Genomic DNA, 14,873 nt, shown 5'->3' with positions numbered 1-14,873 from the left:
ACCCGTCGACGGCACGGCTCGGTTTACACGTCGTTTGTCTATTGATAGAGCGTGCTCTCACTGAATGCGTTTATGTACGTCAATTTGGATGTACAAAACAATTTACTTGTCAAAATGACAACTATTCTTAACTAGGAACGAGAAGAACTATACAAGAATACACATTAATAAGCAATCATAAATAAAATATATAGAATGTAAATTATTTATAAATTGAAATTTATATTCTTGGTATAGCAATGATAAATAATAGACAATCAATTATTGCAATATTAGATTGGCTGTATGGGTGATTCTTTTTATTAAAGATGAATTATATAGCCTACGGTATGCATAAATGGCAATCCCCTTTCCATTTTAAAAGATTATATTGAATATGGATTCTATTATTGGCTCACTAGACCTATGTAGATGTAAGTTATCATGCTGACACAATACCAACAAAGTGATAATTTTCAAGACTTTTGGTTTTTTTTTTCTTAAAGAACAGATTTCTTAGTACTGTAGAACAGTTTTATTCAAATATGACTAGCACTTAGAAAATACAAATACAAGTTAGTAACCTAAGTGTACGTATTTAACCTACAAAAAAATTAGGAATAAAGTTACAATGAAGTATCAGTAGGTAAATATATTGATGATTGATTATCAGTAACTTTCAAAGCAATAGAAAATGCATCAGTTATGATTTTTAATATATATGCAGAAATTAGGATAACCAAGGTTCCTACGTTGTTAACAGCATCAAAGTACCTACTGGTAGGTACAGTAGTGAAAGATTTTCTCTATCAAAAGTTTTTGAGATCATCAAACCCATCAACCTCAATATCAATTTACCAAAAAAAGAACATTCATATCATTGGTAAAACAAAGAAATATTATTTCATATAATTAATCCATGGAATCCAATTTGTAAGGGTGAATCTTTATAATATAGGTAGTTGTATCTTTTGAAAAACAACGAACATAAAAAATCAGCCTATGAATATTACAAATTCCATAAATTTAAAGTGAAAATTGGAATTCCATTTAATCCCACTTTATAAGCCTAACGAGAAATAAAGAAGAAACACATATTGAAGAAATCTGAAAATACTAAGCCCGAATCCAGGTGAAGGAACTGTAAATATAGTGAGATACAGGCTATTATACATTCTTACTGGATCTACGTTTTTAAAGAAGATAAATAATTTTTTTGTAATCTGAACACTGAGTTTTTATGTGTCCAGACTAAAAAAAATTATTTTATAGTGTGTTTTTGTCATGGAAAACAAAATCAACTTGAATTATTTATTAATTAAATAGAGCAAACAATACAATAGTCGTAAAAGGAAAAACAGGCTACATATTGACCAAAACTTCTTCAAATTCCTTATTTTGTGTCAAATTATCCAAATAGTATGTAGGTTATTTACATTTTCAATTTCTAAACCAAAACTACAAATCAGAATAAAACACAAATTATGATATAGCCTACAGCAAACTCTACTGCAAATTGAAAAAAAAACTTTACATATTAATAAAAACAATATAACACATGTAGTACCCTTTTCATTTAAAGCATTTTAAAAATTTAAAACATTTCAACGGTATTTACGGTATTGATGAAAAATCTTCTTCTATAAACTGCAATTTCAACGACTAGTTTCAACATACTTTGACCATTTTCAAACTACTTAGGTCAAACCTAGTCGTTGAAATGTTTCAAAGTTTTAAATAAAAAGGGTACTACAAGTTTTATATATTGTTTTTATTAATTTGAATGAATAGTCCATATAAGTGAAGTGACTTTACATAATACGTTGGATACATATTTGATCGAATAAGAATACAATTTATACGTTTATTCCCAATACATCGTACAGTATATCCCATATTAGTAATCAGTAGCATCAACAGGCTAAGCTTTTATCGGATACAAACATAGAGAAAGCATTCGCTAGAGTGCTATTATATTATGTTATCTGTATGCTATAATTGATAGTATACACTAATAAACTATTCCCGATTCCTGTATGCATCTACGCTACATAGTACACGATATTCCAGTATATGCGTCTACAACAAGTTGACAGTACCCGATCAACCTCTCGATACGCTCCCAGGCGGCAGGATGACATTGGAGAACTTGATGCTGACTCCTGAGTGAGCATGTTGGGCGTGAGGAAGTCCCTCATGTTGTTGACGCCGGCGCGACCCAGTCTGTCGAACGGGAAGCCCATGGGTCGCGCGTCCGGGTACTTCTGGTCGCGGATGCCGCAGTATATCATGGCCGGCTCGCAACCGGCTGTCAACGATTTTGTCGCAGTCGGGTCGTCCACCTACAATCAACAATCGCCTAATAAATATGAAGTTCAATTATCTTCTAATATTAATCGTACATCTATAATCGATAATAATTGCCTAATAATTATCAAGTTTAATTATTAGAGTTTAATGTTAATCGATCCGGCCATCTTAACGCAGCCGTCTCTCCGAATCTCAGGCAGACTCAACAATAGCCCAATCATAGAGTTAAAGCAAAGCCTTCTCTGTAGTGAGGTCCACGTTATTATGGCTGCATACGAATAAGAAAAATAAGAACAATAAGAAGGAAAAGCCTGGTGCTGAACATCCATCAAAATACAGTACACACTGGCAATCATTAGTTCTCCAGATATACAGATGTCCCACGAAAGGTGTAGAACAGCCAGAGATCATCGAAACTAAATGAAATTTGTAACAAATAAATGACTATAGTTGACCAAGCGAAAATGGGTCTCTCAAGGCCACTGCAATGTTGCCACTGGTGGCCACCCCTCACTCGACCAGTCTATATACATTGACTATATTTCTACACCCTGAACATCCCTCTTTCCTTCTCATACCTTCCCTCTTCCTCTTTTCCGTCACTACCTGTCACAAATTCTTTTGAGCACGTCAGGTTCAAAAGTTCTATTGTGTCATTCTTTGAAGTTAGAACAATAACATCCCCCGTTACCTCCTCCCATCATCCGCTATATTCTTCAACATCATGAAATGAAGGAAAGAATATTGTTATGTGTAATGTATAACTCTTTCTTGAGTCGTGACATCAAGAAATCCAATTTTATAATGATGATTAGATTTTTCTTTATAAATGCAACTATTTATGAACTGAGCTATTACTTCATAAAAGTTACTTGAAGACTTTTATAATTATCAATTGGAAGTGAAGTGATGTAATTTCATTTATTTTAGTCAATATTCTTGTAGTGCCCACTTCACTCAGCATTTTTCAATTTTCATGAATTCTCATTTGATTCCCATCACACTTCATCCAGGCTTTGGACAGAGAAGACAAACAATACTCCCCACAATAACAATACTTCACTATCACACCGTCTCTCACACACACATTCACTTTCTCTCTTACTAGCCACCCTTAGTACAAAGTGGCAACAGTGTTGGTAGAGACAGGTGGTGGTGTCAAGAGCAAGCTTTGACCTTGAGGGACCCATTTTCGTTTGGCCAACTATTATAGTCAAATTTTTTTATATCGACCTTAGTTTTCGAGATTTAACGATTTTGGATATTTTTGAAAAACTAGAAAACTATCGGTCAAATCTATCCAATTCTAAGGATATCATTGGAAAGAGTGTGGTGTTGCTGATAGAGCCTATACTCAAAAACTGTATATATATATATATATATATAATATATATATATATTATATATATATATATATATATATATATAATATATATATATATATATACATACATTTGTATTTCATCTGTGTATTTGTATTGCTTATTGTTTGCATATTGAACCCTCGCAGGCCAGTAACCTTGCACTCCCCTATTCCTTTTCATTTTGTTACCATTGTCCAAGCTCCTTCCTTTCAAGTCTGTCGCACCAACACATACCTGCATAGTATTTCCACCCCTCACAACTCACATCCATTCCTACTTTGTCTCACTCTTTACACTCCCACTCTCTTCCCTATTTTTGTAACTTTCACCTCCTTTTCCCTCTAATAGATATTAGACCTTCCACGAGGAGACAGTCTAGTTCCAATATTCCTACCGAAAACACGTGCTTACCGAAAGTCTCCTGTAGCTGGCCTGCTAATAATGTTGAATGAAAAAAGACTAATGGTGTAATAGATTAAAGAGATTGACAATGGTGTAATAACCGAAACCGGTCTTTCTAATTATCAACAAATCAGTGGTTTTTTGACAATTTCTTAGTCTTTTTTCATTCAATATGAATAATTACCACAATATCAACTTCTCAACTACACAAAAAGTGCTAATAATGTGATTGTAACGTATTATTTGTAGTTTCATTTATTGGAATCAGATTATTAAATTCTCATTCAAATATAAACGTAGTTATTCAATAGTATAAACCCATACATCTACAAAGAGGATATCATTTTCAATAAGATTCATGCAATTTGTTCCTCTGTTTGACGGTTTTAAACTTCTTATGAGAGTTGAAACTGTTATAAATTTGGCTTTGAACTCAACAAATATACTTTTTTCAACTTTGAGCGCTCATAAAAAGTTCGAAAACGTCAAACAAAGGAACAAGTTATATAAATCTTATTTGAAATGTGTACATCTTTCCATCGATAATCTTAGAATTGGATTTTGAACAATAGATCCTTTTCCAAAAATATCGAATAATCGATAGATATCGAAAACTAAGGTCGATATAAGAAGATTTTATTAGACATTTTTTGTTGCAAATTTCATGTAGAATATAAATAAAAATAGAAATCTAAGTTCCATTTTTAAAATTGTTTACTCGCACTAAGAGATGTGAAAATGTTGTGAACATTTTTAAAAATGGTACTTAGATTTCTATTTTTATTTATAGGGCCTATTCTACATGAAATTTGCAGCAACTCTAAGTGAGTGAACAATTTAATAAAGGGTACTTAGATATCTATTTTTATTTATATTCAAGAGTAGCCCTAATGAAAAAAAGACAATTTAATGTACAATCTATGGTATTCGGCTGTTACATTTTCCGTGGGACACTTTGTAATTAAGAATAAAATAGTCGCACCTTGTCAAACTGATAGTCGGAGACCATGACAAACAGGGTGGCGGGGAACCCCTCTGGAGTGCCCTTGGGGATCATCATATGTTCGGGCCAACCGCAGCCGCAGAAGTTGAATGCGTCGATGCCACCCGGAACTGAGCCGGTGTTGCGCAGGTCACGGAATGTCCTCTCAAACGGGATGATCAGCGTCGAACTCTTCGATTTCCTTGTTACCGTGTCGCTTTGTTCCTTGACTGCAGAAGAATTCATCATTGTACAGAGAACGCATCAGTTTATTATTCATTGAATAAATTTATTCAATTATTCTTACAATAAGTACATTATCATTAAAATTATATGAAGAGGAAAAATAAGTTGACATTGAGTTTGTAGTATTCCTCTCCCATTAAATTGAGGTGAGATTACACATACTCCGAAATAGGTTGTCTTATAGTTCTTCACTTCACAAAATATTCAGTCCAAAAATGTTTCAACAAAGCAGATTTTTACTTTCCTTGCCCTATTACCATAGGCAAGGAAAGTATTGCTTTCCAAAAAGATTTAAGGTACCCTAATTTCATGTTTTCTATACGTTTCAAGGTCCCCTGAGTCCAAAAACATGATTTTTGGGTGTTGGTCTGTGTGTGTGTGTGTCTGTGAACACGATAACTCCATTCCTAATTAACCAATTGACTTGAAATTTTAAACTTGGTCCTTATACCATGAGGATCCGACAATGAGAAATTCAATAAAATTCAGTTCAAAATGGCGGAAAAAATTGTGGATAATGACTAAAAAACCATGTTTTTCACGGTTTTCTCGAAAACGGCTCTAACGATTTTCTTCAAATTTATACCCTATAGATAGCTATTCATAAGCCTTATCAACTGACATGAAACTCATTTCTGGGAAAATTGCAGGAGCTCCGTAATATTCTTGAGAAAAATGGCAGATAATCACTAAAAAACCATGTTTTTCACGGTTTTCTCGAAAACGTCTCCAACGATTTTCTTCAAATTTATACCATGGATAGCCATTCAAAAAAAGGCGGATAATTACTAGAAAACCATGTTTTTCACGATTTTCTCAAAAATGACTTGACAGATTTTTTTCAAATTCATACCCTGTATAGTTATATATCAGCTCTATCAAACTAGCATGAGTCTCCTCCCTCAGAAACTAACAGGGGGTCCACCCCATCCTTGAGAAATTTACTTTGTAACCTCCTTCTCGTACTTGAGGTAGGTGGGTAGAGCAGTTTATTCAAAAGAACACACGTCGATATTTGATTTGTAGAACAGCTGTTTTGACAACTTTCAAAAAATCCTCAAATTTCATAATTCAAACAAAGGAAAATGTACTCTGGGAACAATAACAATAGTACCTATAATCGTAGTTTTAATAAAATTATTTAGCCGCCAATCGGCCTAATGTTATTTAAAAATCCTCAAATTTCATAATTCAAACAAAGGAAAATGTACTCTGGAGACAATAACAATAGTATAATCGTAGTTTTAATAAAACTATTTAGCTGCCAATCGGCATAATGTTATTCCCCTTGATTATCCTCGTTTAAGAATGAGGCTTTATAGATCAATGAGCATGGGAAGTTGTGTGAGTGTACCACACCAGATTTTTGAATTTAGATGTTTCAAAACCAAATATAGAAGAAATATTACACATTATTATCACTATAGAATAGGAAATATTCACATACTGAAGAAATTTTTGAAGAGCCAAAAACAACAGAAATTAATTTCTGTCGTTGGTTATGACATGAATAATTAATATTTACTTTCTTATTCAGGGCTACTTGTATGCACTATACATATTAAAAGGGTCCTATACTTCTATACTTTGTTATTGCTATTATGAATAATTAAATTCATAAGGGCAAACAGAATTGTATCTGATGGCTATTCACGCCTTTCCATATAGCAGTGCAAATAATATGGTGTCAATGTTATTGAATTTATGTTATATTCATCTGATATTTATGTCTATTTAAGCATTTTCAATCTTAATTGAAATTGTTTTCTCGCAATTTCCTACTACAGGCAATAATCAAATTTATTATTCAATTTATTAATTGATGGATTTTGAATTTCAGTGGATTTTGAATGTTGGGGAACTATTGGTTTCATGGTCGCACTGATAAGCTAGATTCTGCTCCAGAGAGGAGTGGACGTCTGAGGAAGGGCCCTATTTCAAGAGAGGTAGCCTTGTCTGGTACACGGTTCTCTCATTGAAGGGAAATCTGGCTACGGGATGTACAGTGAATCACCCAGAACAGAACTCTGTTCAAGTCTTGGACAATACTGTACTATCTTTCTGGCAGAAATTTGGGGCATCATGGCTTGTGCCAACATAGGCATTGCTAGACGCTATTGCGACAAGCATGTAGTAATCTTGTCAGATTGTCAGGCAGCCCTCAAGACTCTTGACTCCAATGAAATCAAGACTAAATTGGTGTGGGAGTGCCACAAAACACTGAGCAGGCTTGCAACACGCAACTCTGTGCATCTTGGTTGGGTAATTGGCCATGCATAGAAGGTAACGCGCGTGCAGATGAGCTTGCTAAGTAGGGTTCCAGTATGCCATTGTTTGGTCCAGAGCCAAGCTGTGGCATAAGTAGAACAACTGTCTTCCATACAATATTTGAATAGTCCAGGGACTTACATCATCAGCAATGATTTATTTTCTCTCAATTTGTATCAGTTGGATCAAAATTCACTGTGCCAGAAATCTCATCCGTGACACTGAAATTTCCTACCAGCATTTCATCAATTAATCAACTGCAATCCTCACCAAGTTCTTTAGAAGAGGAGACAAACATACTGATGGATATTTTATTGAGCCAACAAAGTGAATCAACAATAGCAAATTATAACAAATACAGTACAATGGCAAGCTCACCCTGGTCAAGCACTTGGCAAAAGGCTTCTAGAAGATGAAAGCTTGTACTTCACCAGCTGGCTGGTGAGTTTGGGTAGAGGTCTGGTCAAGCAGCTGATTACCATGATAACTTGATACGGCCACTTCATGAAACATCTCCACACAATCAGACTCAGAAATGAAAGTCAGATGTGCAGGCTTTGTAATCAGTATGAGGAGACTGCCAAGCAAATCATACTGGATTGCGAAAGACTAGTGTCTAGGAGAAGAGCTCTGTTTGGCTGCAAGCTTCCAGATGATGAATGGGATGTTAGTATAGGGAAAAAACCCTGGATCTTGTGAAGGACACAGGTATTGGTTTGCCCAACTAACATAATGGGACACACAATAAGCATCGGTTGACGTGTGAGAGATTCTTCGAACCTTGGATTCCTTGAATCCGTCCCTTCAAAAACATAACAGTCATAACAGCCCATATGAATCAGATAGAGTACTCACAATTATGGACAAATCTGTCAACTTCGATCATCATTTTTCGTTCATCATTGAAAAGATAGGGAAGACCACGCTCATCAAATCTTGGAGCCAGGAAAATTCTCACAGTTCCTTGTCTCTGTTGACCGGTATTTGTCACCTATTATCAAAAATAATCAATATTTATTAAAAAAAGTTGAAAACACCAATCTATTCATTGGAATCATTTATTAGCTTATTATCATAATAAACCATTTATTATTGCAAAACATAGATCCATCATTACAGTATTTTATTTTGATACTTCATCACATCATAATAATTTTAAAAGATGACAGAATGTATTTACATACAGATATGAGTAAAGCAAGCTAAGCCCACCTTGTGTGGGACTTTCTATTACTGAGACATTAAATTAATAAGAAGGAGACATAACAGACTATACATAGATAGTTGAATCTTTTCCACATAAAGTGGTCTTTCAAAGATAACTGATCTGTTCATTTATTAATTTGTAACAAACATAAAAGGCTCACAAACAAATTCCAGTACGAGCCTTAATGACATATCTGATAGCGTAACAGTAAAATTAAATAGGAAAACAAAATAAATAATATAATATCGCACTTCATTAAATATCCAAAACGATCCAGTATGACACCAATACATAAATAAGTAATTAAGAGTTTTGTAATTATTAGTTGAATTTAAACTTTAACTTTCTGCATTATTTCGAAATATTACGTTTTTTCTTTTACTGTTTTGCAACTCTCACTATTGGGCAAAGATTTTCTTTTTGCTGGTGATACCTAGATTTTTTATTTTATTTGAATCTTATTCAAGTATATGTATGAGTAATTATGCTTATTTTATTATATTTTTAATGATATGTCATATTATAAAGAGTTTGTAATATGTATTGAATATTCTAATTAGCAATTGGCAATAAACATTATTCCTTGCCCTCCCGATAATTTAAGAGTGTGATCAAATTGAATGACTACCTCCGTAAACAAAGCCATAGTGTATTCTGGTGACGTCAGCACAGGTAGGGCTCCTACACCAATAAAAATTTCTTGATTTCAGCTGCTCTATATCAGCTTGTGGTTTTATTGGTGTAGGAGCCCTACCTGAGCTGACGTCACCAATACACTATGGCTTTGTTTACGGAGGTAGTGATTCAATGTTATCACACTCTTAAATTATCGGGAGGGCAAGGAATAATGTTTATGTATTGGTAGCATACTCTAGATCGTTGTGGGTATTTGATAAAGTGCGATATTATACTTATTTTGTGCTGACGTTACCATCAACCAACTGCCATGCACTACGGTTTTGTTTACGGAGGTAGTGATTGAATGCGTATATATGTGCAAGTGCATGAGTGCACTTGTTATGCATGAGTGCATGACCAAGCGTTCAGATGAGAAAGAAAATCTGGAACACTCATAATGAACGTTTGCACTAACTGGTAGCGTCCAGTGTGAGAAGCTACATTCAAGCCACAACGTGTTTCAATGGAACTTTTCCATGGAACTTTTTTGTTTTTCGGCTTGTGCATAATTTGACGTGCATTTGCACATAAACGCATTCAGTGTGATCACACCCTTTGGCACATACAAGTATCTAAGTATCTCCTTAAATAATTTTTATTAAATTATATCACATTCTTTGAGGTTTATGAACAACAACACTTACTTTAATTCTATACTCGAAAGGCTGATGCTGTAGATGGGTGATACGAGCAGCCACATCGCCTCTGGGGGCGAAGTCCATGCCTCTGGTCAGGTTCACATCGCTCTGTTGCCAAAATGTCGAGAACTGGTTCTTCGGAGAGCTCTTACTGTTCACTTCAACACTGTTGATCCGTATTCCGTCAAATCCCAACTAATTTAAGAGATAATATTAAGGGAGATAAACAGAAACATATAAAGAGATAGAAGATATAGAGATACATTGATTGATTGAGTACTTTATTTATGTAGATTACAATATATACTGGCTTATACACTTATACCATAGTCACCTCTAACACGAGGCCCCGGCCTACGGTATTGCAACGTCGCAGCATAGGCTTGGAATCTAATACATGATTGGTAAAAAAGATTTTAAAAAATACAAGCTGATCTTTTTCACCAATCATGTATTAGATTCTAGGCCTACGCTGCGACGTTGCAATATCGTAGGCCGGGGCCTTGTATTAGAGGTGGCTATGCTTATACACAATAGCTTACAATACAGGAAAATGATAGATGAATTTACATAATATAGACTAAGAAAATAATTATTGAACTGTAAATAATATGAAAAAAGCAATTTGGAATAACTATAGATAATATTGTTATGAATCTACATAAATTGGCGGAGCTTTGGACATATATCAATGTCCATTCTTCGGAAAGAATATTCAAAATATCCTTCCCACTAGCTCTCTACCAAAAGAGATGAAGAGATAATAGGCTAATATTAATTGAATGATGTAATTTAGAAAATGAATTCTATTCTAGTCCAACCTAGTCTAGATTATTTTGTCTTAAGTGTTAAATAATTATTTGTATATCTAGAGTGAGAAATACAGCTTTTTCTCCCTGAGGGGAAAGTTTGATGCCCAAGGCGAAGTCGATGACAACAATTTCCCCGAGGAAGAACAAGCATTTTTCACTCGTGATGTACACAACATTTTTCTAACTACCTACATTTATAAAAACTGCAAATGAATGAAATTCATTTTGAACTTGATAATGTAATTATAGCCGAAACATGTGGTGACTACAAAGGATCGTAAAAGACTACTAGTTTATTATAGAAAACTACTAGTACCTATACTTTTGTTTTATTTTCATATAAACACGACTAGTTTCAAGCACTCTTATGCCATAAGTGTCAAAATCAGATTTAATCAGTGTTAATCAGATCATGACACTTGAAAATTGCACTTGTTCTTAAAACTAGTAGTTTTATTTAAAAATAAAAAACCAATACTAGCACAATGGAAAGACATTTGCCAGCCAGGATAGCCGCGTCGACTGAGGTGACCCTTCAGTCTGCTAGTACAACCTGGTCGCGGGTTCGAATCCCGCAGATTCCCATCGAATAGGCATGGACGTTTGTACATCTCATTAAAATCACGCTCGTACTTTTCATTACCCATGCACAAGCAAAAAACTCATGTGGGAATCATCCGCAAATAAAAAAATATAGGAAACAAGAACATAGAAAAACGTTGGGCTCCTTCTTCTGTGTAATACTGGTAAGTTTCTATAATAATAAGCATTTTGCATTTTCTATAATAATTATAGAAAGTAATGAATCGAGAAATGATGTATTGATAAGGGATGGAAAATCAATTATTGAACATTCAAGTACGGTAGCCCTGAATACTTCATTTGACTACTACTTGATTCAAAAATCTATATTACAATAAATACTGAACTATTATTATTATAGTGTCGTTATGAAAATTGATACTTTCAAATTGATCATTTGAAATTTGGTAGGTATTTATTTATTCATTATTCATTTTCTCACCTGCTGTACAGTGTAAGGAGGTAGATTAAAGAGGAATTCATATTTTCAAATTAATCATTTAAAATGTGGTTGGTATTTATTCATTATTCATTTTCTCACCTGCTGAACAGTGTAAGGAGGTAGAGTCTGTTTGTATTTGAGAAAGATGTCATCAATGAAAGCGTGCCAGCGGTAAAAGACCGGATCTCTCATTGCTGTAGCGAGGTCACCAACAACACTAACATTTTCCTAAAAAAATAACAAACATAAAACTTCAAAAAATCTTGAATGAAGAAATAATGTATTGATAAGTGATGTAAAAACAAATACCGTACTGATTTGAAACATTCAATCGCATGTTATACACTGCTAAAAAATCTAGTTTTTTTCAATAGTAAAATGAAATTAATGCTTTTATTTTAATAAAATTAATGCTTTTATTTTATTAATTTATACATTGATACATACAATATCATTCTCAACTATGAATAATTGGGAAAGGAACAACAGGCTTAAAGCCTAAAACTGTTCCTTTCCCAAATTTAGATAGAAATTGTCCAAAAATAGGAAATAGTCCCATTACAAACTCATGGAAATTATATTTTCATGATAACAGTCACTGACTCTGATAGCCTACTGATATAATAAGGGAATCTGCCTTTTTCCAAAAACTTTCCTGTTATAATAGTGATCATTATTCAACATTGAATCGAATAGTTAGTAGGTAATTCATTGTTCAATTCATACATTTAATTGGTAATGCAGTAATTTCAACAACAATCTACTCTCATGCAAGAAGAATATGGAGTAAGCTTATGGCAATTATCTACAAAATGATGGTGAATCAATTTAATAAATAGGACACAGTTCTCAAGGATTTATAACTGACTGTTAATTCTACAAAATTTTCAGGCTATACAATTTTTATGAAAAAAATTCTGGAAATCTGAATTGTACAGTCTACATACTGATACCAATGATTAACCTTGAATAACTTCTTCTAATGATAAGTTCAAAATTAAACAAAATGTAGGCAACACGGTTCATGATTCATATTGTATTTTTTCTTTATGACTACTCTTTAATATAAATAAATCTAAGTACCCTTTTAAAATTGTTCAAATTATGATTGAACAATTTTAAAAGGGTATAGGCTACTTAGATTTCTAATTTTTTATTCATATTCATGATTCAAGTACATAGTTTCAATTATTATGTTCCACTGTTACCAATATCTAAACACTACATTCTACATTCCAATATGAGCTATATTCTCAATTATGGTACTACATTTTTATAATGTATAACAGTCGTTAGGTTTCTTAACGGCTCAAATTCACAAACTTTCTCTATGTATTTTTTCACGAGCAGTCAATATTATGAAAAAATGAATACATCGCAGCTCGGAATGGATCGAGAAACCATCATCTTTGATATATATCGGTCCAGTCTGGTGGGACCTTCCCGTGAGGAGCTTACCACCAACAAAAATCCATACGAATTTATATTCTATTAATTATCTATATTCTATCCATCTTCTATTCTTATGATGGGTAAAAGAAAGGAGACGTGGCCGCCGAAAGCAATGGATGAACAGGTAGAAGCTCTAGTGACCCTTCAGTGGTCGCCTATTGTTAATGAGTTTCGACATTTTCGTGGTCTATTGTTAAGGATTCCACTCCAAGGAATAAATTGGTGGCCCAGTCTGATTACTTGAAGGCATTTTCAGCTGAAAACCAGTGGTAGCCTACATTGATTGGATAAACACACACATTACTCTCGATAAGTACAAATTTACTCAAACTAAGAACGTATTATTTTTTATAAAGATTTTTCAAGAAGACTTGTGCCACGAACACACTTTCCATAAGCTGATGCTATAATTATCATACTATACATTATATTGAATTATTTGATAATATTATATTCATACAAATAAATGATATAATACGCATATCATCAGCTGATGAATTGCGCACTTGGTGTGTAACCACGAATTGTATGTAACTCAAGTTAGTCTGTATACAGCTTGTGTGCAAGTTAAGTTTCATCAAAATGGACCATTAAAAATAATTGAATAACAAGTACTTGAACACTGATCTAGATTCAATAATGGAGTGAGAATACAAGTAACAGGTAAGGTGGAAAGTAATAGATGAGTCCCTACCAGCTAAAACTGCCTTCGAGAGAGCAGACGGGGCCACTCCGGCCACTAATGAGGGTAATGAAGTGGATTCAGAGGACAATAGTGTGATAGTCGAGAGTTGGAGGATGATCCTTTTTGGAACAATAGCCCAGTGTACAGGTAGCGCGGCCCCGTCTCCTTTCTTTAACCCCTTATGATAAAACACTTGGAAAAAGAAAAAATTCTCACCAAATATTTAAATTCCGGATCATGAACAAGGGAAAGAGCCGCGTGTCCGAGATTATGGAGGGTCTCCATATAAGTTACGATTGATCGAAAGCGAACTGGCTTCAATCAGATCTCCAAGGATGTCTATTCCTTTTTCCTCCGTCAATGGAATGCTTTGTCCCTGCGACTGTATTCGGAAACAAACATGATGTGATAGACACTTTTCCATTTAATTTGTCTGATAAACAAGACTAACAATGTGAACTCTTTATAACTAAGCAAAATAGTAGACAAGATTAACAATATAAACTCTTAATGGTTTTTAAAGAAAAAATTGAATTTTATTCCAGCCAAAGGTATATTGAAATGAATATAGTTATAATACATAGTGGTTTGAAATTCAATTTGTTCTGAATGTTAGCCAATATCCAAAATTTTAGGATTAGGATTGTGCGAGAGGCCCTTGTAAATAGAGAAACAAGGTAGCCTCAACAAAAAGGATGACAAATATATCTCTTCTCTTTGGAAAATAATTCTCAACACAACAAACAAATCACAAAAGCCAGACACTTTTCCGGGAATTCCATTCACCCAGCAGCGCCAGGCCGAGCACGTGGATAAGGGGAGGAGG

General features: G+C 34.0%; 1 protein-coding gene across 1 annotated transcript in view; it reads right to left on the bottom strand.

Moving 5' to 3' along the window:
- Nucleotides 1-1,083: 1,083 nt before the first annotated feature.
- The window catches only part of LOC111046735 (phenoloxidase 1), a 30,986-nt gene continuing 17,196 nt past the window's right edge, over nt 1,084-14,873 (bottom strand). The window contains 7 exon segments of the mRNA XM_039437596.1: nt 1,084-2,321; nt 5,038-5,267; nt 8,407-8,542; nt 10,081-10,269; nt 12,010-12,138; nt 14,264-14,326; nt 14,328-14,429. Coding sequence (XP_039293530.1) covers nt 2,022-2,321; nt 5,038-5,267; nt 8,407-8,542; nt 10,081-10,269; nt 12,010-12,138; nt 14,264-14,326; nt 14,328-14,429 — 1,149 coding nt within the window. The 3' untranslated portion in view covers nt 1,084-2,021.

This window comes from Nilaparvata lugens, chromosome 11, assembly GCF_014356525.2.
Source record: "Nilaparvata lugens isolate BPH chromosome 11, ASM1435652v1, whole genome shotgun sequence".
In the NCBI taxonomy this organism is placed as follows: domain Eukaryota; kingdom Metazoa; phylum Arthropoda; class Insecta; order Hemiptera; family Delphacidae; genus Nilaparvata; species Nilaparvata lugens.
Note: the sequence above shows the minus strand (reverse complement) of the source record. Positions and strands in the feature narration are given on the sequence as shown.